A 27,215-nucleotide genomic window follows, 5' to 3' on the forward strand; every position below is an offset into this window, starting at 1 on the left:
ACTCTCATTCTGATCCACACAGGCACTTTATCCATTTCAGGACTATAAGCCTCCAATAGATTGATTGCAACATTATTGATGATTGTAATATTGTTATGAACAAATGTGTAGTAATTCTGTATATCAAAGACCAAAATAAAGAGAAACCTCTAAGTATCTTCTATGGTTGTAGATAACATTACGTTTTTGATATCTGGATCTGAGGTGCTTACCCTACCTGGAGCAGGTGGTGGTGTCTGCGGTGGCCCTCTTCTTGCGGGTCATCTTGCCTGGGTTGTCGACCCTGTCGCTGGGCCTTGAGGTGAGGATGAGGTGGGGGTTCTTGGTACTAAAATCTACCTGGCCCTTAGCCAGCCCTGACCCTGGCCCCCGCAACTGCTGCTGAAGCAGCTCATCATCCAGACCTGAGGAAGAACAGAGTAGGACATGGAGGGACAGGGAAGGGAGCGGAAGTGGGGGGAGAGGAGGAGGGAGAGCGGTCGAGGAGGGAGAGAGAAAGGGACAGTGTTTTTTTGCAGTGCATATTTACTTCCAGAAAAGTTAGGACTGCTGTCCAAATGTTTAAAAGGGTGAATTTTAACATGGAGGTGATGATCACCACGCTGGAATGGTGAATTTTAACGTGGTGATGATCACCACGCTGGAATGGTGAATTTTAACGTGGAGGTGATGATCACCACGCTGGAATGGTGAATTTTAACGTAGAGGTGATGATCACCACGCTGGAATGGTGAATTTTAACGTGGAGGTGATGATCACCGCGCTGGAATGGTGAATTTTAACGTGGAGGTGATGATCACCGCGCTGGAATGGTGAATTTTAACGTGGAGGTGATGATCACCGCGCTGGAATGGTGAATTTTAACGTGGAGGTGATGATCACCACGCTGGAATGGTGAATTTTAACGTGGAGGTGATGATCACCACGCTGGAATGGTGAATTTTAACGTGGAGGTGATGATCACCACGCTGGAATGGTGAATTTTAACGTGGAGGTGATGATCACCACGCTGGAATGGTGAATTTTAACGTGGAGGTGATGATCACCACGCTGGAATGGTGAATTTTAACGTGGAGGTGATGATCACCACGCTGGAATGGTGAATTCCGACCTGACCAGCCAGAATACAGCGCGAGCTGATTATGACAACTTGGTATGAACTTTGAACGACTTTTCACTAAAGAAGAAGTGAAACCTCCTAGACGTGGAGTTATCAACAGCAGCTGTAAACGCACATGGCCTAGGAAAGGACAGCTAATCTCAGAAGAACGACAGGGTACTTTAAGGTATTCGCTCTGCAACACTACGACCAGAACAATTCTTCAAAGGACAATCACTGCTGGGTAAACCAGTCTTCCATCTTCGACCCATGTATCGAAGTGCAGCTCAGTGTAAATATACAGTTGAAGTCAGAAGTTTACATACACCTTAGCCAAATACATTTAAACTCAGTTTATCACAATTCCTGACATTTAATCCTAGTAAAAATTCCCTGTTTTAGGTCAGTTAGGATCACCACTTTATTTTAAGAATGTGAAATGTCAGAATAATAGTAGAGGGAATTATTTATTTCAGCTTTTATTTATTTATTCACATTCCCAGGGGGTCAGAAGTTTACATGCTACCAAATACTAATTGAGTGTTTTGCCTTTAAATTGTTTAACTTGGGTCAAACATTTCGAGCAGCCTTCCACATGCTACCCACAGTAAGTGGGGTGAATTTTGGTCCATTCCTCCTGACAGAACTGGTGTAACCGAGTCAGGTTTGTAGGCCTCCTTGCTCGCACACGCTTTTTCAGTTCTGCCAACAAATGTTCTATGGGATTGAGGTCAGGGCTTAAGCCATTTTGACACAACTTTGGAAGTATGCTTGGGGTCATTGTCCATTTGGAAGACACATTTGCGACCAAACTTTAACTTCCTGACTGATGTCTTGAGATATTGCTTCAATATATCCACATCCTTTTCCATCCTCATGATGCCATCTATTGTAGCACCATTAGGTGTAAAAACTTTACTTATCCAGTTGCGGCCCACTTCTTGGAGGCAGGCCACTCGATTTCGTCTCTGCGTTATATTGGCATCGAACATGTCACCCTCCCTAGGAGAGGGGGTGACCTTGATAATTTATTGTTAAAACGACAGGCTGCCTGGATCTTTAATCTAAAGACCCTTGCGCACTTTGGTCTCAACGTAGACTTTGATCTGAAGCCATTCTTGTGATTATTGTGACTTTGCCATTGTAATTGTGTGTAAACTTGTATAGTCAAATTAATCTATGATCGTATGCTATCCATTTGTTTTGTATGCTGTTCTTTGTATGACATTTTAATATTTGATTATTAACCAATGATATTAGGCCACTCCTGGCCATGATTACAGACACCTGTGTCTTTTGACACTATATAAACGAGTCATCCCACAGTGTTTGTGATTATACCCTGATGAAGACAGCTTGGCTGTCGAAACGTTGGTATTACATTTTTTGCATCTGAGCTCCAAGAGTGTGCGGCTCTCTTTTATTATCAAGCTTTGGTACAATCCCATCCTTAGAAAATGAATCCTCCTTTTAATTATTTTATATGGATATCAGAGGGAAAAACGTCCACTATAGCAAAAAGGTCTGATGCCATTCTTTCATTCCTTGGCAAGAAAAATATTATCCAGAGCTGTGGGACAGTAACTTCAGTGTGCAATGCAATGTGTGTGTGTGTGTGTGTGTGAGAGAGAGGTGGCATGTGAGAGCTAGTGGGTGGTGTGCCACCACAGTGATGGGTGTGTGTTATTCAGTACACACACGAATACATATTTCTGGAGATTTTCCCCACCACAAAAATGTTTGCACAGGCCTCCCTTCTATCCTCAGGTAAGTATTATGTTCAAACATATTAAACCACCGTTTCATACCCAGTCGCTATTGAAAAGCAAAAAAGTGATAAATGGAGTTTGCGAATTCCTTGGCTTGTCATATTTGACTGACATGGTCTCATTTGTCTTCCCTTTAGTTATTTCTATAACTGTGACATGTCTCCTAAGTGTGTGTCCTACATAAATGTAACACACTTGTCCCACTCCTAGAACTTACTGAAATGTTTTCATTCAGTTATAAGAAACGAGTAGCCCAGTTATCCAGTCCCACCATGTCTCGGTCTTTCTCTCTCCCTCTTCTTGACACTTTCATTGTTAATTACAGTTCAGAAGCCCGGGATTGTTAATCTGTCAGCGGAGGCTTTTATTGCAGTTTCCTCATCCCATTATGCTGTTATTATAGTTTCGGCTCCAAGGCTGTAATTGCAGTAAGTAGAAGGGATAGGTACGAGCGAGAGAGGGGGAAGGGGGGGGGGACAGAGAGATAAAAAGAGAGAGAGAGAGGGATGGAGGGAGAGAGAGAGAGAGGGAGAAAAGTAACAGAGATAGATAAAGAGACAGAAAGAGAGAGAGAGATGGAGGTAGAGAGAGAGGGAGAATGAGACGCAGTCAGCCCAAAAGCTTGTGGCGGGCGGACAGGCTTTTTTCTCTCCTGGCAAGGTTTCTGAAAATGATAACACTGCATAGGAAGATTGGGAACACTTTGTTGTTTCAACATGAACGTTAATGCTGTGCCCCAAAGCTTCAGACAGTGTGCCCCCCCCCCCCCCATAGCCGCTCAGAGCAAATTTTTCCTATGTGGATCTAGGGTTGCTTGGCAACAGCCAGTGCTTCTGACTGTCTGACCTGGGGGTGAATGGATCAAATGGGCCTAGTGGTTAGTTGTGGCATTGCAATGCGTGGGTAGAAAAAGACTTCCTCTAAAACAACTTATCCCTGGCTGGAGCTTTTTCTCTTTCCCTCAGTCCAAAATATAGTCATGGATTGCCACGTCATCTACAGTGCCTTGCGAAAGTATTCGGCCCCCTTGAACTTTGCGACCTTTTGCCACATTTCAGGCTTCAAACATAAAGATATAAAACTGTATTTTTTTGTGAAGAATCAACAACAAGTGGGACACAATCATGAAGTGGAACGACATTTATTGGATATTTCAAACTTTTTTAACAAATCAAAAACTGAAAAATTGGGCGTGCAAATTTATTCAGCCCCTTTACTTTCAGTGCAGCAAACTCTCTCCAGAAGTTCAGTGAGGATCTCTGAATGATCCAATGTTGACCTAAATGACTAATGATGATAAATACAATCCACCTGTGTGTAATCAAGTCTCCGTATAAATGCACCTGCACTGTGATAGTCTCAGAGGTCCATTAAAAGCGCAGAGAGCATCATGAAGAACAAGGAACACACCAGGCAGGTCCGAGATACTGTTGTGAAGAAGTTTAAAGCCGGATTTGGATACAAAAATATTTCCCAAGCTTTAAACATCCCAAGGAGCACTGTGCAAGCGATAATATTGAAATGGAAGGAGTATCAGACCACTGCAAATATACCAAGACCTGGCCGTCCCTCTAAACTTTCAGCTCATACGAGGAGAAGACTGATCAGAGATGCAGCCAAGAGGCCCATGATCACTCTGGATGAACTGCAGAGATCTACAGCTGAGGTGGGAGACTCTGTCCATAGGACAACAATCAGTCGTATATTGCACAAATCTGGCCTTTATGGAAGAGTGGCAAGAAGAAAGCCATTTCTTAAAGATATCCATAAAAAGTGTTGTTTAAAGTTTGCCACAAGCCACCTGGGAGACACACCAGACATGTGGAAGAAGGTGCTCTGGTCAGATGAAACCAAAATTGAACTTTTTGGCAACAATGCAAAACGTTATGTTTGGCATTAAAGCAACACAGCTGAACACACCATCCCCACTGTCAAACATGGTGGTGGCAGCATCATGGTTTGGGCCTGCTTTTCTTCAGCAGGGACAGGGAAGATGGTTAAAATTGATGGGAAGATGGATGGAGCCAAATACAGGACCATTCTGGAAGAAAACCTGATGGAGTCTGCAAAAGACCTGAGACTGGGACGGAGATTTGTCTTCCAACAAGACAATGATCCAAAACATAAAGCAAAATCTACAATGGAATGGTTCAAAAATAAACATATCCAGGTGTTAGAATGGCCAAGTCAAAGTCCAGACCTGAATCCAATCGAGAATCTGTGGAAAGAACTGAAAACTGCTGTTCACAAATGCTCTCCATCCAACCTCACTGAGCTCGAGCTGTTTTGCAAGGAGGAATGGGAAAAAATGTCAGTCTCTCGATGTGCAAAACTGATAGAGACATACCCCAAGCGACTTACAGCTGTAATCGCAGCAAAAGGTGGCGCTACAAAGTATTAACTTAAGGGGGATGAATAATTTTGCACGCCCAATTTTTCAGTTTTTGATTTGTTAAAAAAGTTTGAAATATCCAAGAAATGAGGTTCCACTTCATGATTGTGTCCCACTTGTTGTTGATTCTTCACAAAAAAATACAGTTTTATATCTTTATGTTTGAAGCCTGAAATGTGGCAAAAGGTCGCAAAGTTCAAGGGGGCCGAATACTTTCGCAAGGCACTGTAGCTCTCAGTAGTTCTCCTGACCTGCGACAACAAACTCAAGGACATGGTTTGGTGATTTATCACAATTTGACATTACCTTTCATTCATGAGTGGATATACTACCGGTATGCATGTTTAACTGTATTGGAGGTCTGAACCTGGATTTATTTGTCTGTGTAACTTAATTACAAGGGAAAGTATTTTAGGGTGTCAAGGAAACCAAGGAATTATACTTTGTATTAAATTAATAAATTAAACAAAATCATCTCCCAGATATTGGACAACATAGAAGCATTCAGATCCGTTCTGTGGTTTTCTGGGGGCAGCGGTGTATTCACATCCCATTGCCACATGTACTGTACTATATAACCACTTCAACATATATTTCTTCCTATACAGTCTTTAACAGGATTCCATTTTTTCCCCCTCACTTCTAATGCCAGCAGTCCCATACAATGAATGGTTGGTGTGAGATGGTGGAGATGGGCAAATGGGGGGGTTACCGTGTGGATACGTGGTGTACATCTAAGAGCCCATGTTGGGGGTAACCAACCCCCCCAACCACTCTCCTCTATGCCTCATCCTCATTCAGCAGCATGTTGGGGGTAACCAACCCCCCCAACCACTCTCCTCTATGCCTCATCCTCATTCAGCAGCATGTTGGGGAACTCACAGCCAGACTCTGGGCACTGCAGACAGCCCTCCAGCACCTTCACCTGGACAGAAGAGAGACAGATACACTTCACATCACCTGTGGTTACTCTTTGTGCGTGTGTGTGCCAATTAGGGCCAGGAAGATACTCGTTAGTATCGTGGCAAGGAAACAAAACACAAAGCGGATTTAACTTCTTTAGAAAAACAGCCCTAATGTTGGAAACAAACATCATTATGTCGTCATCTGGAGTCACATGTATTTATTTCCAAGCTATAGCACACACTATTTTACATACAGCAGGTTTTTAAAGGACCAAAGAGTTTGGTCTGCTTCATGTTTTTATTTTTGCCATGGAAAACATATTGCGCTGCTGGTATTGTCACAGCCCTAGTGACAATAGGGTTATAGGTTACACAATACACTGTGTTTACATAGGAAAAGAATGGAAACCTACAATCACACAACCTACAATTTATCAAGCAGACTGAAACAGCCAGAGAGAATGTGACTGGGACTCTACCTAACCTGAACACTAGATGTCCTCATATTCCCCTTGTAATAAAAGCAGTGTGCAGCCGATTCACCAAAATAGGAGTTGATAGAACTATGACTCAAGTAATGAAGACCAATATCAGGTTATTATTTATGGTGAACCTCACCTCCAGCAAAACCCTGTGTATTTTACACAGGAAGTCTTCATTCTTCTCATAGTCTGTGACCAGTTCTGCAGGTGAGCCCTGGAGAAGACCCAGCTGGAGAAAGACCACAGTTAGGAATTAGTATAAGACAGTAATATTGCCATACAACCACAATCACTAGAACAAGAATCAAGACTTAGAATTCAGGTAAAACTTATCTGTATTAGATAGACCAAAGAATAGCTGTAAGACTAGTTAACTATTCTACCTCTGTTGGATACAGTAGCTTTAAATGACTTAGTTTAAGAACCAAACGGTAGTAAACAGAGCAAACGGAACAAAACAGGAAGGGACCATAGAGAATGATAGATGCCTCTAGTGGCCAAAAGAGCTTCTTAGCATAGACAAAACAATTGAGGGCATCCAACATTTTAATGAAGTCAACTGGGTGGGACTTCCAATTTCATTGGCTAATCCCTCCTGTTGTAGTCATGTCCAACTGGGTCATCAGGAGGAATCATCCAATAGTGAAGAATAAAATGGACTACTTTACAATGGAGATAGCCTCAATGGCACTGCCCATGCTGTCACCACTGAGGTATAATAATAACTGGAGACTGCATCAAAGATGTCTGACCATTGTTTAAAAGGTGATCTACTCATGTTTGCATACGCCGATTCATTGAACATCTATATCCGGTTGATACGGACCAACATTACACGCTCAATAGCACTCAGTGTGCACAGGGAGCATCGTGAGCAGTGATGACATCACGTCATCTTAGAACATGGCAGATATTCGATGAATATAGAATGTTAGTATCTTCGGCTGTAAGTGATGGAGAAAACAAAATCAGCCTAAGCGACAATTATTTGAATTATTCAATGGATGTTTTGAGCACAATGTTTTATTTGGAATGTTCAAATTTGACTTCTCTATGTGGCAATGTATGAACATTGTCTTTCTGGGCCGTGTCAGGTAAACTGCAGTACTGAAGCAGAACTGTAGGAGCAGTCGAAACTGTGCTTCTAGACCAGAACGTTGCCCCCTTGTGGACTACAGGAAAAGGAGCACCGAGCAAGCCCACATTCTCATCGACGGGGCTGTAGTGGAGCAGTTTGAGAGCGTCAAGTTCCTTGGCGTCCACATCACCAACAAACTAACATGGTCCAAGCACATCAAGACAGTCATGAAGATGGCACGACAAAACATATTCCCCCTCAGGAGACTGAAAAGATTTGGCATGGATCCTCAAAAGGTTTTACAGCTGCAGCATCGAGAGCATCCTGACGGGTTGCATCACTGCCTGGTATGGCAACAGCTCAGCCTCTGACCGCAAGGCACTAGTACATCACCGGTCAGAGGAAGGCCCTAAAAATTGTCAAAGACTCCAGCCACCCTAGTGATAGACCGTTCTCTCTGCTACCGCACGACAAGTGGTACCGGAGCGCCAAGTCTAGGTACAAGAGGCTTCTAAACAGCATCTACCCCCAAGCCTGAACAGTTAATCAAATGGCCACCCCAGACTATTTGCATTGACCCCACCTCTACACTGCTGCCACTCTCTGTTATTATCTATGCATAGTCACTTTAATAACTCTGCCTACATGTACAGTTGAAGTCGAAAGTTTACATACACCTTAGCCAAATACATTTAAACTCAGTTTTTCACAATTCCTGACATTTAATCCTAGTAAAAAATCCCTGTCTTAGGTCAGTTAGGATCACCACTTTATTTTAAGAATGTGAAATGTCAGAATAATAGTAGAGACAATTATTTATTTCAGCTTTTATTTCTTTCATCACATTCCCAGTGGGTCAGAAGTTTACATACACTCAATTAGTATTTGGTAGCATTGACTTTAACTTGGGTCAAATATTTCAGGTAGCCTTCTACAAGCTTCCCACAATAATTTGAGTGAATTTTGGCCCCTTCCTCCTGACAGAACTGGTGTGTAGACCTCCTTGCTCACACACACTTTTTCTGACAACAAATTGTCTATGGGATTGAGGTCAGGGCTTTGTGATGGCCACTCCAATAGCTTGACTTTGTTGTCCTTAAGCCATTTTGCCACAACTTTGGAAGTATGCTTGGGGTCTTTGTCCATTTGGAAGACCCATTTGCGACCAAGCTTTAACTTCCTGACTGATGTCTTGAGATGTTGCTTCAATATATCCACATCATTTTACTCCCTCATGATGCCATCTATTTTGTGAAGTACACCAGTCCCTCCTGCAGCAAAGCACCCCCACAACATGATGCTGCCACCTCCCATGCTTCATGGTTGGGATGGTGTTCTTTGGCTTGCAAGCCTCCCTCTTTCTCCTCCAAACATAACAATGGTCATTATGGCCAAACAGTTCTATTTTTGTTTCATCAGACCAGAGGACATTTCTCCAAAAAGTATGATATTTGTCCCCATATGCAGTTGCAAACTGTAGTCTGGCTTTTTTATGGCAGTTTTAGAGCCGTGGCTTCTTCCTTGCTGAGCGGCCTTTCAGGTTATGTCGATATAGGACTTGTTTCACTGTGGATGTAGATACTTTTGTACCTGTTTCCTCCAGCATCTCCACACGGTCCTTTGCTGTTGTTCTGGGATTTATTTGCACTTTTCCCACCAAAGTACGTTCATCTCTAGGAGACAGAATGCGTGTCCTTCCTGAGCGGTATGACGGCTGCGTGGTCCCATGGTGTTTATACTTGCATACAATTGTTTGTACAGATTAATGTTGTACATTCAGGTGTTTGGAAATTGCTTCCAAGGATGAACCAGACCTGTGGATGTCTACAATCTTTTTGGTTTATTCCTTTTGATTTTCCCATGATGTCAAGCAAAGAGGCACTGAGTTTGAAGGTAGGCCTTGAAATACATCCACAGGTACACCTCCAATTGACTCAAATTATGTCAATTAGCCTATCAGAAGCTTCTATAGCCATGACATACTTTTCTGGAATTTTCCAAGCTGTTTAAAGGCACAGTCAACTTACTGTATGTAAACTTCTGACCCAGTGGAATTGTGATGTAGTGAATTATAAGTGAAATAATCTGTCTGTAAAGAATTGTTGGAAAAATTACTTGTCATGCATGAAGTAGATGTCCTAACCGACTTGCCAAAACTATAGTTTGTTAACAAGAAATTTGTGGAATGGTTGAAAAACAAGTTAATGACTCCAATCTAAGTGTATGTAAACATCTGACTTCAACTGTACATGTTACCTCGACACCGGTATATAGCCATGCTATTGTTATTTACTGCTGCTCTTGAATTAAACATCTTAAACATCATTAAACAGCTCTCGAAATAAACATCTTCCTAGCAGTATTTTGTAAACTGTCCCCTCCAAAAATCACAAAAACCGAGAAGTTCTGTTTTTTTTTATATAGTTTTATTTTTTTGTATATATTTTTCTGTACTCATTGTCTTGGTATTATACAGGTCATCCATTTTTTTCATTTTTTTTTTGTGAATTTTACCCCTTTTTCTCCCCAATTTCGTGGTATCCAATTGTTTGGTAGCTACTATCTTGTCTCATCGCTACAACACCCGCACGGGCTTGGGAGATACGAAGGTTGAAAGTCATGCGTCCTCCGATACCCAACCAAGCCGCACTGCTTCTTAACACAGCGCGCACTGAGCCCGGCCCGCCACAGGAGTCCCTGGTGCGCGATGAGACAAGGATATCCCTACCGGCCAAACCCTCCCTAACCCGGACGACGCTAGGCCAATTGTGTGTCGCCCCACGGACCTCCCAGTCGCGGCCGGTTACGACAGACCCTGGGCGCGAACCCAGAGTCTCTGGTGGCACAGCTGGCGCTGCAGTCCCTTTACCACTGCGCCACCCGGGAGGCCCCATACAGGTCATTCTTACAGGTAAATGGTAATTACAGACCTGTGACCAATACAACCCACGGGTCACCCTCACAAGAAACCACTAACCCACAAACATGCATTACACACACACACACACACACACACACACTCACACACACAATTTAAACGTATTGAACAAAAAATAATGTTACATTTTTTACCACAATCCCTCTTCCTCCCCCCATCTTAACCCTCTAGACACATCCCACCAACACTTATTTTGAAAAATAATATGATAATACTAGTGTTTACCATAATTAGAAAATACAAATACAAAATGGAGGAAGGCAACTAATGAGACGAGTCAAGCAATTGTTCTGTTGAGAGGAAGAAACCAGACTGGCGATAAGGTCCAAGGCCCTGAGGGCGACCTCCTTGCGCTGACAAAAGAAACAGTTAACATACTGCAAGTACAAATCAGATGACCAAGCGCTGGCAAGCATTAAACTCAAGCGAAGCCATTTGACAGAGAGGAAAGTACGTTTCTCTAGTTCATTCAGTTCATCGTCCAAATTCTACCGTGACTGCATTTAGTTAACACAGCCAGGCCCAGGTCATTTAGTTAACACAACCAGGCCCGGGTCATTTAGTTAACACAGCCAGGCCCGGGTCATTTAGTTAACACAGCCAGGCCCGGGTCATTTAGTTAACACAGCCAGGCCCGGGTCATTTAGTTAACACAGCCAGCCCAGGTCATTGTTAACACAGCCAGGCCCAGGTCATTGTTAACACAGCCAGGCCCAGGTCATTTAGTTAACACAGCCAGGCCCAGGTCATTTAGTTAACACAGCCAGGCCCAGGTCATTGTTAACACAGCCAGGCCCAGGTCATTGTTAACACAGCCAGGCCCAGGTCATTGTTAACACAGCCAGGCCCAGGTCATTGTTAACACAGCCAGGCCCAGGTCATTGTTAACACAGCCAGGCCCAGGTCATTGTTAACACAGCCAGGCCCAGGTCATTGTTAACACAACCAGGCCCAGGTCATTGTTAACACAGCCAAGCCCAGGTCATTGTTAACACAGGTCAACTATGAACAAGTAAGCATACAGAGAGATGAGTATAGGTTTCAGGAAGGTAAAAAAACTAAAAACACACTGGTTTAAAACCAAAGAAGGAGAGGCCAGGGAACCCATCATTGAACAAACGTATGGCACAAACAACGCTGGGGATGTGTGCTGGCTAGGATGGAACAATCCAAGAATTGTTTTTTAGGTTTTGATTAACAGCTCTCTGTAAGGATCTCAGCTATCTGTAAGGATCTCAGCTAAGGCCACTAGATCAGTCTTTCAGTCTCCATGACTACAGGAGAGACGGATATTACCAACCAATCCATGTGGACACTGATTTGGGCTCAATAGAATGATTTCCCAGACTCAGATTAAGCCTACTCCTAAAATGCATGCTCAATTAAGGATCGCCATTCAAGGTGCTTCTTAGTCCAGGAATAGGTGTAATCTCAAACTGGGAAACTGGCCCATAGTCTGATCGACAGAAGATTGCGAGAGCTACTGATGAACATGTTTAATCCCACCTACTACTACAACAGACCTTATGCTAGACTAGAGCTCTGTTTGTCCTTTGACAGAGTTGACATCTAAAGATGAAGACAACCCAGAGTGACAGTGATATGTTGACATCTAAAGATGAAGACAACCCAGAGTGACAGTGACATGTTGACATCTAAAGATGAAGACAACCCAGAGTGACAGTGATATGTTGACATCTAAAGATGAAGACAACCCAGAGTGACAGTGATATGTTGACATCTAAAGATGAAGACAACCCAGAGTGACAGTGATATGTTGACATACTAAGAAAGGTAGAGTATCCTCATCATGTACACACTGCTGCAAGGATAGTGAACTGAACTGAGCTCTATTTGATTGCATTGAAGAAAGAGATACAATTGTTTTATCTTGATCCATATGGAACCACATAAAATACTGGGTGTCAATCACTCTGCAGTAGTTCTTTTTAAAAATTAAAACTCACGTTTTCACACATTCACTCCTTTCATCTGTTCACACACATAACAATTTCACCCCCATATCTTTAACCTTTCATCCCCCAGAATCATCATTCTAGGCCTTCTTCAGAGCGCCATTTTAAGAAGTCCTCCTTCCGTGCATCTGGCTTGATCTGGTTCCGGATGCCCCCCAGTAGGTTGGACGTTGCTTCAGAGGCCACTATTAGGGGACGGACCACGGTGGGCGGGATCTGCCGCAGGACTCCGCCCACAGCACCAGGCAGGCCTTTCTGCTCATGCCCGCGAGACGCCACATCACATAGCGTCTGAGCTGTGTCCATCATGCCCTTGGAAACAGGCAGACAGAGGATAAGTTTGTGTGTTCAAATGAAAGTTGCTAAGCCTTTTGTTGTTGCTATTATCCTAAAGCGGTTGACTTAAATTAACTTTTATTGATTGATTTGTTGATCAGTAGAACACGTACTTCTCTGACGGTGTCATAGGCCTTAGCTACGCCCTCTCTGAGGTCGGCAGGCTGGTGGGCGCGGCGGGACCGGTTGGAGGGCGGTCGGCCCTCTGTGATGTAACGGTTCAGGGGGGGCGTTGGGGACAGGATGTCGTACACTGTCTCCGCTGTGGCCTAGAGGAGAAACCACAGGAATATTACAACACTTCAGTAGAGTAAGGCACATCATAGCAATGGAGGAATCTGTATTACTGGTCCCAGTGGCTTCTACCCATACGGTTCCTACTAGTCATTCAGTTCTTTCCTACAGGAGGTAGGTATGCTAACCTTTTGGCCACAATCTATGACATGTGACTGTAAGGTTAGTGTATAGGGTGTGGTACATAGGATGCATTGTTTCAACAGTCTGTAGCCAGCTGATCTGTCTGTGGTTAGAGTTCAGAGGTCAGTAGTACCTGTATGGCCTGCACCAGTCTGTTGCTGAGCTCCAGAGCAGCAGAAGCAGTGGAGGTGCCGAAGGACGCTGCCCCCCGCTGGAGGCCCCGGATAATGCGGCCGTCCCGCCTGTACTGCTCTATGGGCATCCAGAACAAGTCCCTCACTCCATGGACTAGAGAGAGAAAGTTACACAAAAAACAAATGAGATCAACACTAAATGAGGTCGTGATAGTATGCTAGCTATAACCACACTGCAAGAGAACAATTCTATTACTATGCTTATCACTCAGGAACTACTAAAGGGACAATATCAAAGAAGCCAAGAAACAAAGATCACCAAACAAGTGACGTCCTGTCCTGTACTTACACAGCTGAACTACAGAGTGCATGGGGCCTAGACCTCCCAGAATGCCCGGCAGCTGGTTCTTCCTGATGTCTGTCAGCCACTCAGTGACAGCGTACTGAATCACCTTATCTACGCCTAGAAGTCTGTAAGGAAGAGATATTAGAGAAAGGCGTTATGAAAAAGACACTTGCTTCAGACTACAGAGAAACAGAGTTTGTGTTGTTGTACCCGTGTCGGCAGCAGAGTCTCTTCAGCTTCAGCTCAGAGCAGTTCAGCTGGGCCAGACCAATAAGAATCCCAGCAAACGTCCCCTAGGAAACAATCACATAGCAAATGTCACGTGTGTGACATAACAAAATATAACCACAGAGATGAGTTCACTGTGTTCGTAGTTAAATGTTCTTTGTCCTTTCACCTGCTCAATGACCACATGCTTGCCCTGGTAGTCCAGCCAGATGGGCACTTCAGAGGTGAAACGGAACTCCCTTCCAAAGAGAAGGAAAGACAACGTATACATAATGTCCACACATTCTAAATAGACTGTAGATTTACTCTTTGGGAGGATGAAGTCAATTACCGGAAGTAGATTGGCTGATCAGTGGAAGAGGTGGAGCCAGCGGACGAGGAGCTCTGCTCGCTATAGGTGGTTTCTACAGAAGTGGTGAGGTCAGGACCCAGACCAGCAGTGGTCTCCGTGCCACTGACCCCATCCTCAGCGGGCTTCTGGGAAGGGTCTGTCTTCACTGTGAGAGGAAAGAGAGAAAAGAGAAAATGAAGAAAACAGGAGAAAGTATCAAGTGGGTGAGGAGGAGATACATGACACAGAGCACCATGTATGCTATGTATGATTTTCTTCCTGATCCATGTGACTCTACTTATTATGTAGCGTACAGAGAACACAGTGAAGGTGCTCACTCTCAGCTACAGGGTCCACAGGCAGGTAGGGGTTAACTCCAGCAGCCAGACTACTGAAGAAATCCTTCAGGAAGAACAAGGCATCCTGGTCGATGTTGAGTCGGAGGGGGAGGAGGCTCACTCTTAAACAAGACTCTGGACCACCTACACCAGAGTCTGGACACACCTGCAGGGCCTTCACTGTTAACTGGGACACACAGACAACACATTAGATAGGATTACAACAAACCAATCTCATAGAAAACTTTAGAATTCCCTTGGAAATGAGAATCATTAATAAAAAAAGATTTTCACAACGGAAAGGAAATAATGATAAATGGCTTTAAAAAGCCTCTTCTCTCACCATGTTGGAGTGTGTCCTGCGTGGCATGCTCTCGCTGGTGTACAGGTAGAGGAACTTGTTAAGCTGGGACGAAGCCAGGCGGTCGCGTACCTCCAGCTCCTGAACAATGAACACCTGGCGGGACAGAGGCTGCTCCCCCACAGCCCCGACCCCAGGCCCCTCTCCCTCCAGAGCCGGACCAGACGCAGACACCACCACTGGGTAGGACTCGTGTTGGAAGCTCACCTGGAACAGGAATGACATATTTAACTAAATGGTTGTAAACAACTAGTGGAGCTTTTTGCTATGTAGCTTTTTGCTGCCTCCACCAAAGGACTGGTTGACACTTATGCTACACTTGAACTGAACATATCCTTATGATGGGGAAAATGAATTAGCTTTCTAGTTTGTACGGAGAAAAGAATCAAAGGCAAGTATTGTAAGGACGGACACACCTTGCACACACATACTTTTGTATATACAGGACATCCCTTCAAATTAGTGGATTCGGCTATTTCAGCCACACCCGTTGCTGACAGGTGTATAAAATCGAGCACACAGCCATGCAATCTCCATGAACAAACATTGGCAGTAGAATGGCCTTACTGAAAAGCTCAGTGACTCTCAAGGTGGCACCGTCATCCTTACTGAAAAGCTCAGTGACTTTCAAGGTGGCACCATCATCCTTACTGAAAAGCTCAGTGACTTTCAAGGTGGCACCGTCATCCTTACTGAAAAGCTCAGTGACTTTCAAGGTGGCACCATCATCCTTACTGAAAAGCTCAGTGACTTTCAAGGTGGCACCGTCATCCTTACTGAAAAGCTCAGTGACTTTCAAGGTGGCACCGTCATCCTTACTGAAAAGCTCAGTGACTCTCAAGGTGGCACCATCATCCTTACTGAAAAGCTCAGTGACTTTCAAGGTGGCACCATCATCCTTACTGAAAAGCTCAGTGACTCTCAAGGTGGCACGGTCATAGGATGCAGGTGCTTCTACACCTGCATTGTTGCTGTTTGGGGTTTTAGGCTGGGTTTCTGTACAGCACTTTGAGATATCAGCTGATGTAGGAAGGGCATTATAAATACATTTCATTTGATGCCACTTTTCCAACAAGTCAGTTTGTCAAATTTCTGCCCTGCTAGATCTAACACGGTTAGTTAACCCCCAACCACTACAACACGGTTAGTTAACCCCCAACCACTACAACACGGTTAGTTAACCCCCAACCACTACAACACGGTTAGTTAACCCCCAACCACTACAACATGGTTAGTTAACCCTCAACCACTACAACATGGTTAGTTAACCCCCAACCACTACAACATGGTTAGTTAACCCCCAACCACTACAACATGGTTAGTTAACCCTCAACCACTACAACATGGTTAGTTAACCCTCAACCACTACAACACGGTTAGTTAACCCCCAACCACTACAACACGGTTAGTTAACCCCCAACCACTACAACACGGTTAGTTAACCCCCAACCACTACAACACGGTTAGTTAACCCCCAACCACTACAACACGGTTAGTTAACCCCCAACCACTACAACATGGTTAGTTAACCCTCAACCACTACAGTGGCATAAATGTTCTATCACCTCTGTCACATTCAGGTCTTATGTCTTTATTACCACACACTCAGAGTATGGTTAAAGGAAAACTACACCCTAAAAAACATTTTGGTATTTGTTTCGTTAGTCCATTGTTTATATAGTCCCAAAATGTTTTGCATGTCTGCAATCAAGTTTAAGATTTATAATTTTCAGAATACAGAAATACAGCTGGTATAATGCAAAACACAGCATCATTCTGGCTGTATTTTTCAAGATATATCTACACTATATACACACACACAAGTATGTGGACACCCCATCAAATGAGTGGATTCGGCTATTTGAGCCACACCTGTTGTTGACAGGTGTATAAAATCGTGCACACAGCCATGCAATCTCCATACTCAAACATTGGCAGTAGAATGGCCTTACTGAAGAGCTCAGTGACTTCAACCTGGCACTGTCATAGGATGCCAGCTTTCCAACAAGTCAGTTCAGCAAATTTTTTGCCCTGCTAGAACTGCCCAAGTCAACTGTAAGTGCTGTTATTGTGAAGTGGAAATGTCTAGGAGCAACAACGGCTCAACCACGAAGTGGTAGGCCACATAAGCTCACAGAACACCATGCACAATGCTAAAGCTCGCCGCCATTGGATTCTCGAGCAGTGGAAACGCGTTCTCTGGAGTGATGAATCACGTTTGGACGAATCTGGGTTTGGTGAATGCCAGGGAAACACTACCTGCCCAAATGAATAGTGCCAACTGCAAAGTTTGGTGCAGGAGGAATAATAGTTTGGGGCTGTTTTCATGGTTCAGCCTAGAACCCTTAGTTCCAGTGAAGGGAAATCTTAATGCTACAGCATACAATGACATTCAAGACGATTCTGTGCTTCCAACTTTGTGGCAACAGTTTGAGGCAGGCCCTTTCCCGTTTCAGCGTGACAATGCCCCCGTGAACAAAGTGAGGTCCGTACAGAAATGGTTTGTCGAGATCGGTGTGGAAGAACTTGACTGGCCGGCACAGAGCCCTGACCTCAACAAACACCTTTGGGATTAATTGTAACGCTGACTGCGAGCCAGGCCTAATCGCCCAACATCAGTGCCCGACCTCACTAATGCTCGTGGCTGAATGGAAGAAAGTCCCCGCAGAAATGTTCCAACATCTAGTGGAAAGTCTTCCCAGAAGAGTGGAGGCTGTTATAGACCAACTTCATATTAATGCCCATGATTTTAGAACGAGTTGTTCGATGAGCAGGTGTCTACATACTTTCGGTTATGTAGAGTACATACTCTCCCTACCTTGGTGAGCTGGATCTCCATGAGCAAGTTGTGTTGTCGTCCACCGCCTCCAGCCCAGCGCCACGAGTTCTGAGGCCGGGACGGGGCAGTGGAGCGGGACGGGGATCCACGCATCCCAGAGGGGGCAGAGCGACCCCTAGAGAGCGAGAGGGTAGGGGAGGAGAGGAGAGGAGAGAGGGAGATAGAGAGGGAGGGAGAAAGGAGCTTGATGATCAGTAAGAGAGAAATCTTCCAAATTCAAGTGCCTGTTGCTGGGTTGTGTGTACATGTGTGCATAGGGACCTGTTTCCATGCTGAGTGTGTGTAGACATGGCCTTGCCCCCGAAGTCTCTCCCTCCGTACAGATGCCAGACAACAGACACCTCTCGTAGCACCACCCTGCTCTCGGGGACAGGGAAGCGGCTGGGGGCCCGCAGCAGGTCAGAGCTGCCCCGCGGCCGGGAGAAGTGGCCCTCCCTAACCCTGATAGGACCCTCAGCTAGCACTGTCACAAGAGGCTCCCCGTCTCTGGGCTGGGGAGGGGGTGAATTAATTAACAGGTTTAGTACTTAATGTCACAATTAAATTCCATGTGAACTACGACTAATAGGAACACTGGGACAGGAAGTTAAAAGTGAGATACAGAGGAAGGAAAAATATCAAATAAAAAAGCAAGAGTAGAGAGAGAGTATAGAGAGAATATAGAAAGAGTATAAAGAGGGTATAGAGAGAGTATAAAGAAAAAGCGAGTATAGAGAGTAGAGAGAGTGTAGAGAGGTAGAGGGGGAGAGTGTAGGAGAGTGTAGAGAAAGTATAGAGACAGTAGAGAAAGAGTACAAAGAAAGAGTATAGAGGGAGGGTATTAGGAGAGAGTGTAGAGAGTATAGAGGGAGAGTGCATATAAAAAAGAGCATATAGAGAGTAGAGGGAGATAAAGAAGAGAGTTTGTAGAGGAAAAGAGAGTATATCTACAGTGAGGGAAAAAAGTATTTGATCCCCTGCTGATTTTGTACGTTTGCCCACTGACAAAGAAATGATCAGTCTATAATTTTGATGGTAGGTTTATTTGATCAGTGAGAGACAGAACAAAAAAAATCAGAAAAATGTATGTCAAAAACGTTATAAATTGATTTGCATTTTAATGAGGGAAATAAGTATTTGACTCTTCTGCAAAACATGACTTCATACTTGGTGGCAAAACCCTTGTTGGCAATCACCGAGGTCAGACGTTTCTTGTAGTTGGCCATCAGGTTTGCACACACCTCAGGAGAGATTTTGTCCCACTCCTCTTTGCAGATCTTCTCCAAGTCATTAAGGTTTCGAGGCTGACGTTTGGCAACTCGAACCTTCAGCTCCCTCCACAGATTTTCTATGGGATTAAGGTCTGGAGACTGGCTAGGCCACTCCAGGACCTTAATGTGCTTCTTCTTGAGCCACTCCTTTGTTGCCTTGGCTGTGTGTTTTGGGTCATTGTCATGCTGGAATACCAATCCATGACCCATTTTCAATGCCCTGGCTGAGGGAAGGAGGTTCTCACCCAAGATTTGATGGTCCATCGTCCCTTTGATGCGGTGAAGTTGTCCTGTCCCCTTAGCAGAAAAACACCCCCAAAGCATAATGTTTCCACCTCCATGTTTGACGGTGGGGATGATGTTATTGGGGTCATAGGCATCATTCCTCCTCCAAACACGGCGAGTTAATGCCAAAGAGCACCATTTTGGTCTCATCTGACCACAACACTTTCACCCAGTTGTCCTCTGAATCAGATGTTCATTGGCAAACTTCAGACGGGCATGTATATGTGCTTTCACGACATAGTGTGTTACCAATTGTTTCCTTGGTGACTATGGTCCCAGCTGCCTTGAGATCATTGACAAGATCCTCCCGTGTAGTTCTGGGCTGATTCCTCACCATTTTCATGATCATTGCAACTCCACGAGGTGAGATCTTGCATGGAGCCCCAGGCCGAGGGAGATTGACAGTTCTTTTGTGTTTCTTCCATTTGCGAATAATCGCACCAACTGTTGTCACCTTCTCACCAAGCTGCTTGGCGATGGTCTTGAAGCCCATTCCAGCCTTGTGTAGGTCAACAATCTTGTCCCTGACATCCTTGGAGAGCTCTTTGGTCTTGGCCATGGTGGAGAGTTTGGAATCTGAGTGATTGCTTCTGTGGACAGGTGTTTTTTATACAGATAACAAACTGAGATTAGGAGGACTCCCTTTAAGAGTGTGCTCCTAATCTCAGCTCGTTACTTGTATAAAAGACACCTGGGAGCCAGAAATCTTTCTGACTGAGAGGGGGTCAAATACTTATTTCCCTCATTAAAATGCAAATCAATTTATAACATTTTTGACATGTTTTTCTTGATTTTGTTGTTGTTATTCTGTCTCTCACTGTTCAAATAAACCTACCATTAAAATTATAGACTGATCATTTCTTTGTGGGCAAACGTACAAAATCAGCAGGGGATCAAATACTTTACCTCACTGTATATATAGAGAGAGTATATACAGTATCAGTCAAAAGTTTGGACGCACCTACTTATTCAAATGGTTTATTTTTTACTATTTTCTACATTGTAAACTCAGCAAAAAAATAAAATGTTCAGCACCCTGTCTTTCAAAGATAATTTGTAAAAATCCAAATAACTTCACAGATCTTCATTGTAAAGGGTTTAAACACCGTTTCCCATGCTTGTTCAATGAACCATAAACAATTAATGAACATGCACCTGTGGAACGGTCGTTAAGACACTAACAGCTTACAGACGGTAGGCAATTAAGGTCACAGTTATGAAAACTTAGGACACTAAAAAGAGGCCTTTCTACTGACTCTCAAAAACACCAAAAGAAAGATGCCCAGGGTCCCTGATCATCTGCGTGTACGTGCCTTAGGCATGCTGCAAGGAGGCATGAGGACTGCAGATGTGGCCAGGGCAATAAATTGCAATGTCTGTACTGTGAGACGCCTAAGACAGCGCTACAGGGAGACAGGAGGGAGAGCTGATCGTCCTCGCAGTGGCAGACCACGTGTAACAACACCTGCACAGGATTGGTACATCCGAACATCACACCTGCGGGACAGGTACAGGATAGCAACAACTACCCGAGTTACACCAGGAACACACAATCCCTCCATCAGTGCTCAGATTGTCCACAATAGGCTGAGAGAGGCTGGACTGAGGGCTTGTAGGCCTGTTGTAAGGCAGGTCCTCATCAGACAACACCAGTAACAACGTGGCCTAAGGGCACAAACCCACCGTCGCTGGACCAGATAGGACTGGCAAAAAGTGCTCTTCACTGACGAGTCGCTGTTTTGTCTCACCAGGGGTGATGGTCGGATTTGCGTTTATCGTTGAAGGAATGAGTATTACACCGAGGCCTGTACTCTGGAGCGGGATTGATTTGGAGATGGAGGGTACGTCATGGTCTGGGAAAGTGTGTCACAACATCATCAGACTGAGCTTGTTGTCATTGCAGGCAATCTTAAAGCTGTGCGTTACAGGAAAGACATCCTCCCCCCTAATGTGGTACCCTTCCTGCGGGCTCATCTTGACATGACCCTCCAGCATGACAATGCCACCAGCCATACTGCTCTTTCTGTGTGTGATTTCCTGCAAGACAGGAATGTCAGTGTTCCGCCATGGCCAGCGAAAAGCCCGGATCGAAATCCCATTGAGCACGTCTGGGAACTGTTGGATCGAAGGGTGAGGGCTAGGGCCATTCCCCCCAGAAATGTCTGGGAACTTGCAGGTGCCTTGGTGGAAGAGTGGGGTATGTTTATTCCATGTGTAACTCTGAGAGGGTAGGGTAGGGTAGGGTAGGGTAAGGTAAGGTAAGGTAAGGTAAGGTAAGTATATACAGTCAATAATACAGTAGAACAAAAGAAAACAAAAAAGTATATATACACAGTGAGTGCAAATGAGGTAAGATAAGAGAGTTAAGGCAATAAAAAAGTAATTAAAATATAGCAATTAAACACTGGAATGGTAGATGTGCAGAAGATGAATGTGCAAGTAGATATACTGGAGTGCAAAGGAGCAAGATAAATAAATAAATAAATAAATAAATAAATACAGTATGGGGATGAGATAGGTAGATAGCCCATCTGTAAACAGCCAATCTATGTACAGGTGCAGTGATATGTGAGCTGCTCTGACAGCTGATGCTTAAAGCTAGTGAGGGAGATATGAGTCTCCAGCTTCAGAGATTTTTGCAGTTCGTTCAAGTCATTGGCAGCAGAGAACTGGAAGGAAAGACAACCAAAGGAGGAATTGGCTTTGGGGGTGACCAGTGAGATATACCTGCTGGAGCGCGTGCTACGAGTGGGTGCTGCTATGGTGACCAGTAAGCTGAGATAAGGCAGGGATTTACCTAGCAGAGACTTATAGATAACCTGTAGCCAGTGGGTTTGGCAACGAGTATGAAGCGAGGGCCAACCAACGAGAGCGTACAGGTCGCAATGGTGGGTAGTGTATGGGGCTTTGGTGACAAAACGAATGGCACTGTGATAGACTGCATCCAGTCTGTTGAGTAGAGTGTGGTAGGCTATTTTATAGATGACATCACCGAATTCGAGGATCGGTAGGATGGTCAGTTTTACGAGGGTATGTTTGACAGCATGAGTGAAGGATGCTTTGTTGCGAAATTGGATGCCGATTCTAGATTTAATTTTGGATTGCAGATGCTTAATGTGAGTCTGGAAGGAGAGTTTAGTCTAACCAGACACCTAGGTATTTGTAGTTGTCCACGTATTCTAAGTCAAAGCCGTCCAGAGTAGTGATGCTTGACGGGCGAGCAGGTGGAGGCAGTGATCGGTTGAATAGCATGCATTTAGTTTTACTTGCATTTAAGAGCAGTTGGAGGCCACGGAAGGAGAGTTGTATGGCATTGAAGCTCGTCTGGAGGTTAGTTAACACAGGGTCCAGAGAGGGGCCAGAAGTATACAGAATGGTGAAGTCTGCGTAGAGGTGAATCAGAGAATCAACAGCAGCAAGAGCGACATCATTGATGTATACAGAGAAAAGAGTCGGCCCGAGTATTGAACCCTGTGGTACCACCATAGAGACTGCCAGAGGTCCGGACAACAGGCCCTCTGATTTGACACACTGAACTCTATCAGAGAAGTAGTTGGTAAACCAAGCGAGACAATCATTTGAGAAACCAAGGCTGTCAAGTCTGCCAATAAGAATGTGGTGATAGAGTCGAAAGCCTTGGCCAGGTCGATGAATACGGCTGCACAGTAATGTCTCTTATCGATGGCGGTTATGATGTCGATTAGGACCTTGAGCGTGGCTGAGGTGCACGCATGACCAGCTCTGAAACCAGATTGCATAGCGGAGAAGGTACGGTGGGATTCGAAATGGTCGGTAATCTGTTTGTTAACTTGGCTTTCGAAGACCTTAGAAAAACAGGGTAGGATAGATATAGGTCTGTAGCAGTTTGGGTCTAGAGTCACCCCCTTTGAAGAGGGGGATGACCGCGGCAGCTTTCCAATCTTTGGGAATCTCAGACGATATGAAAGAGAGGTTGAACAGGCTAGTAATAGGGGTTGTAACAATTTCTGCAGATAATTTTAGAAAGAGAGGTCCCAGATTGTCTAGCCCGGCTCATTTGTAGAGGTCCAGATTTTGCAGCTCTTTCAGAACATCAGCTATCTGGATTTGGGTGAAGGAGAAATGGTGGGGGCTTTGGCGGGTTGCTGTGGAGGGTGCCGGGCAGTTGACCAGGGTAGGGGTAGCCTGGTGGAAAGCATGGCCAGTTGTAGAGAAATGCTTATTGAAATTCTCAATTTTTGTGGATTTATTGGTGGTGACAGTGTTTCCTAGCCTCAGAGCAGTGGGCAGCTGGGAGGAGGTGCTCTTACTCTCCATGGACTTTAGTATCCCAGAACTTTTTTGAGTTTGTGCTGCAGGATGCAAATTTCTGTTTGAAAAAGCTAGCCTTAGCTTTCCTAACTGCCTGTGTATATTTGTTCCTAACTTCCCTGAAAAGTTGCATGTCACAGGGGCTATTCGATGCGAATGCAGAACGCCACAGGATGTTTTTGTGCTGGTCAAGGGCAGACAGGTCTGGAGTGAACCAAGGACTATATCTGTTCCTAGTTCTACATTTTTTGAATGGGGCATGCTTATTTAAGATGGTGAGGAAGGCACTTTTAAAGAATAGCCAGGCATCATCTACTGACGGGATGAGGTCAATGTTCATTCCAGGATACCCCAGCCAGGTGAATTAGAAAGGCCTGCTCGCAGAAGTGTTTTAGGGAGCGTTTGACAGTGATGAGGGGTGGTCGTTTGGTCGCAGACCCATTACGGATGCAAGTGTAACCGATGTGAAATGGCTAGCTAGTTAGCGGTGTTGCACGCTAATAGCGTTTCAATCGGTGACGTCACATGCTCTGAGACCTTGACGTAGTGGTTCCCCTTGCTCTGCAAGGGCCGCGGCTTTTGTGGAGCGATGGGTAACGATGCTTCGTGGGTGACTGTTGTCTGTGTGCAGAGGGTCCCTGGTTCGAGCCCAGGTAGGGGCGAGGGGACGGACTAAAGTTATAAAGTGATCGCTGAGATCTTGATTGAAAACAGCAGATGTGTATTTGGAGGGCGAGTTAGTTAGGATGACGTGCTTACGGATTTGGCCCGTGTTGTTTACGGATTTGGAGTTGTACCTGGTAGGTTCATTGATAATTTGTGTGAGATTGAGGTCATCCAACTTGGATTGTAGGATGGCCGGGGTGTTAAGCATGTCCCAGTTTAGGTAATCTAGTAGCACGAGCTCAGAAGATAGATGGGGGGCAATCAATTCACATATGGTATCGAGGGCACAGCTGTTGGCAGAGGGAGGTCTATAGCAAGCGGCAACAGTGAGAGACTTGTTTCTGGAAAGGTGCATTTTTAGAAGTAGAATCTCGAATTGTTTGGGGTACAGACTTTGATAGTAAGCCTGCAGAGTTCTGTATATCTTTGCAGTAGATTGCAACACCGCCACCTTTGGCAGTTCTATCTTGGCAGAAAATGTTATAGTTAGCGATTTCAGGGTTTTTGGTGGTTTTCCTAAGCCAGGATTCAGACACAGCTAAGACATCCGGGTTGGCAGAGTGCGCTAAAGCAGTGAGTAATACAAACTTAGGGAGTAGGCTTCTAATGTTAACATGCATGAAACCAAGGCTTTTACGGTTACAGAAGTCAACAAATGGGAGCACCTGGGGAGTGGGAGTGGAGCTAGGCACTGCAGGACCTGAATTAACCTCTACATCACCAGAGTAACAGAGGAGAACTGGCCGTCTAGCACGTTTGGAACAGAGGGTAAAAGGAGCAGGTTTCTGGGCACGATAGCATGGATTCAAGGCATAGTGTACAGACAAAGGTAAGGTGGGATGTGAGTACATTGGAGGTAAACCTAGGCATTGAGTAATGATGAGAGAGATATAGTCTCTAAATATGTTTAAACCAGTTGATGTCATTGCATATGTAGGAGGTGGAACAACATGGTTGGTTAAGGCATATTGAGCAGGGCTAGAGGATCTACAGGCAAATAAGACAGTAATCACTAACCAGGACAGTAATGGACAAGGCATATTGATATTAGAGAGAGGCATGCGTAGCCAAGTGAACATATGGGTCCAGTGAGTGGTTGGGCTGACTGGGGACACGGCGATTCAGACAGTTAGAAGGCCGATGCGAACACGCTAACAATTAGTAGGCCGGGGCTAAAGAAGCTAGCAGTTAGCAGACCGGGGCAGGCAAGTTAGCAGTTAGCAGACTGGGGCAAGCAAGCTAGCAGTTAGCAGACCGGGGCAAGCAAGCTAGCAGTTAGCAGACCGGGGCAGGCAAGCAAGCAGTTAGCAGACCGGGGCAGGCAAGCAAGCAGTTAGCAGACCGGGGCAGGCAAGCAAGCAGTTAGCAGACCGGGGCAGGCAAGTTAGCCTTTGCGGGACATCGCAATGGGGGTAAGTCTGTTTTTGCCTCTTCGTGCGGTGACGGCGATAGACCAGTCGTGGATTAGTGGGGTTCCAAGTAGCTCTAAGTAGATAGCAGGCCTAGCAGGTTAGTAGAATGGGCCTTCAGCGGGCGTCGCGCCTGAGGGGCCTGTTGGAATCCTCAGGCAGATTATGTTGGTATTCCAGTCGTAGAGGATCGGCGGGGTTCCGTGCCCCGTACCGGCAGTAGAAGGGGACCGGATATTGTAGCCCAGGAATGGGCTTCGGTGGTAGCACAGGAGCCCTGGCCGGGCTAGCTTCAGGCTAATTGGTGCTTGCTCCGGAGTGGTCACCCGGGATTGCGGTTAGCTAGTTGCGAAGATCCAGATGAAAATGTTAAGTGTTTGCGGTAGGAATCCGGGATATGGGGAGAAATAGGTCCGTTATGCTCTGGTTTGAGTCACGTTGTTCGAACTGGCGAGAGCTTTCCGAGCAAAAGGTTAGCTAATGACCGCTAGCAATGGTTTGCTAACTGATAGCTGGCTAGCTTCAGTTGAGAGATTCCAGATCCAAAGTAAATATAAATACTTTAGAAAAAAAAGCAGATCCACGCCACATTGGGTGAGGCGGGTTGCAGGAGAGTATTTAGAAGTTGGTTTTATTTCTTTAAATATTTTTTAAAGATATGCGAAGAAAAATATGTATAAAGATATATACAAGGGACAGGACAAAGACACCTGACTGCTACGCCATCTTGGAAGAATGGTACTGTGAAGTATACATTCTAACCACGAAAGACTTTAGGAAAGCAGAGAGAGAGACGCGCAGATAAACTTTCCAACAGAAAGACGGACGATTCCAACAGAGATCACGACGACACACTGGGCGTAAATATATATTGATTGCAATTATTCCCGAATGAGTGAGCTTTCATGAGCAAAGGATTAGAATTTAAATTAATATAATTATCAACTGTGTAGTGACTGCATTTGTCTTTCGCACCCTTCTCAGTCCACACCCACTTCACTTTGTCCACCAAGCCGTTATATCGGCTTAGCCCACTAGGGAACCTCTCCTATCATTTCCTTGTAACCATATCCACTGTTTGTTTGTTTATGCATTTCTGTCATAATTTAGTTAGTAAATAAATGATTAAGACAATTTGTGCATGGATGATTCATAGTAAAGGCTGGGTTCGTGCAGATAACCAACCATTTACGATGTTTGGAATGAGACTAACGTAACGTAAAGAATAATAATTAGAAGACTAATTGATCATATATTAAAATATCTGAAGAGTTATATTAGGAAAATTCTAACTTTGTAATCTGAAGATTTTCCTTGGTGCCCCAACTTCCTAGTTAATTACATTT

The 27,215-nt window shown here is 44.7% G+C and overlaps 2 protein-coding genes across 2 annotated transcripts in view; both read right to left on the bottom strand.

Annotated features, from left to right (window-relative positions):
* Positions 1-5,445: 5,445 nt before the first annotated feature.
* LOC118946009 (multifunctional methyltransferase subunit TRM112-like protein) lies at positions 5,446-7,192 on the bottom strand. The gene is made up of 3 exons (XM_036969676.1): positions 7,031-7,192; positions 6,784-6,876; positions 5,446-6,185 (listed from the first exon to the last, which is right to left on the bottom strand). Exons 1-3 carry the CDS (start codon positions 7,190-7,192, stop codon positions 6,102-6,104), a joined length of 339 nt encoding a protein of 112 aa, XP_036825571.1. The 3' UTR covers positions 5,446-6,101.
* Positions 7,193-10,134: 2,942 nt separating this feature from the next.
* The window catches only part of LOC110504653 (autophagy-related protein 2 homolog A), a 45,017-nt gene continuing 27,936 nt past the window's right edge, over positions 10,135-27,215 (bottom strand). The window contains exons 30-40 of the mRNA XM_036969695.1: positions 18,231-18,460; positions 17,949-18,084; positions 15,113-15,337; positions 14,770-14,956; positions 14,432-14,597; positions 14,270-14,339; positions 14,083-14,165; positions 13,876-13,997; positions 13,526-13,680; positions 13,089-13,244; positions 10,135-12,951 (exon numbers count right to left, since the gene is read on the bottom strand). Of these exons, the coding sequence (XP_036825590.1) occupies positions 12,715-12,951; positions 13,089-13,244; positions 13,526-13,680; positions 13,876-13,997; positions 14,083-14,165; positions 14,270-14,339; positions 14,432-14,597; positions 14,770-14,956; positions 15,113-15,337; positions 17,949-18,084; positions 18,231-18,460 (1,767 nt within the window). The 3' untranslated portion in view covers positions 10,135-12,714. The remainder of the gene's footprint in view (positions 12,952-13,088; positions 13,245-13,525; positions 13,681-13,875; positions 13,998-14,082; positions 14,166-14,269; positions 14,340-14,431; positions 14,598-14,769; positions 14,957-15,112; positions 15,338-17,948; positions 18,085-18,230; positions 18,461-27,215) is intronic.

The sequence above is a fragment of the Oncorhynchus mykiss genome, chromosome 31, assembly GCF_013265735.2.
Source record: "Oncorhynchus mykiss isolate Arlee chromosome 31, USDA_OmykA_1.1, whole genome shotgun sequence".
Lineage (NCBI taxonomy): Eukaryota > Metazoa > Chordata > Actinopteri > Salmoniformes > Salmonidae > Oncorhynchus > Oncorhynchus mykiss.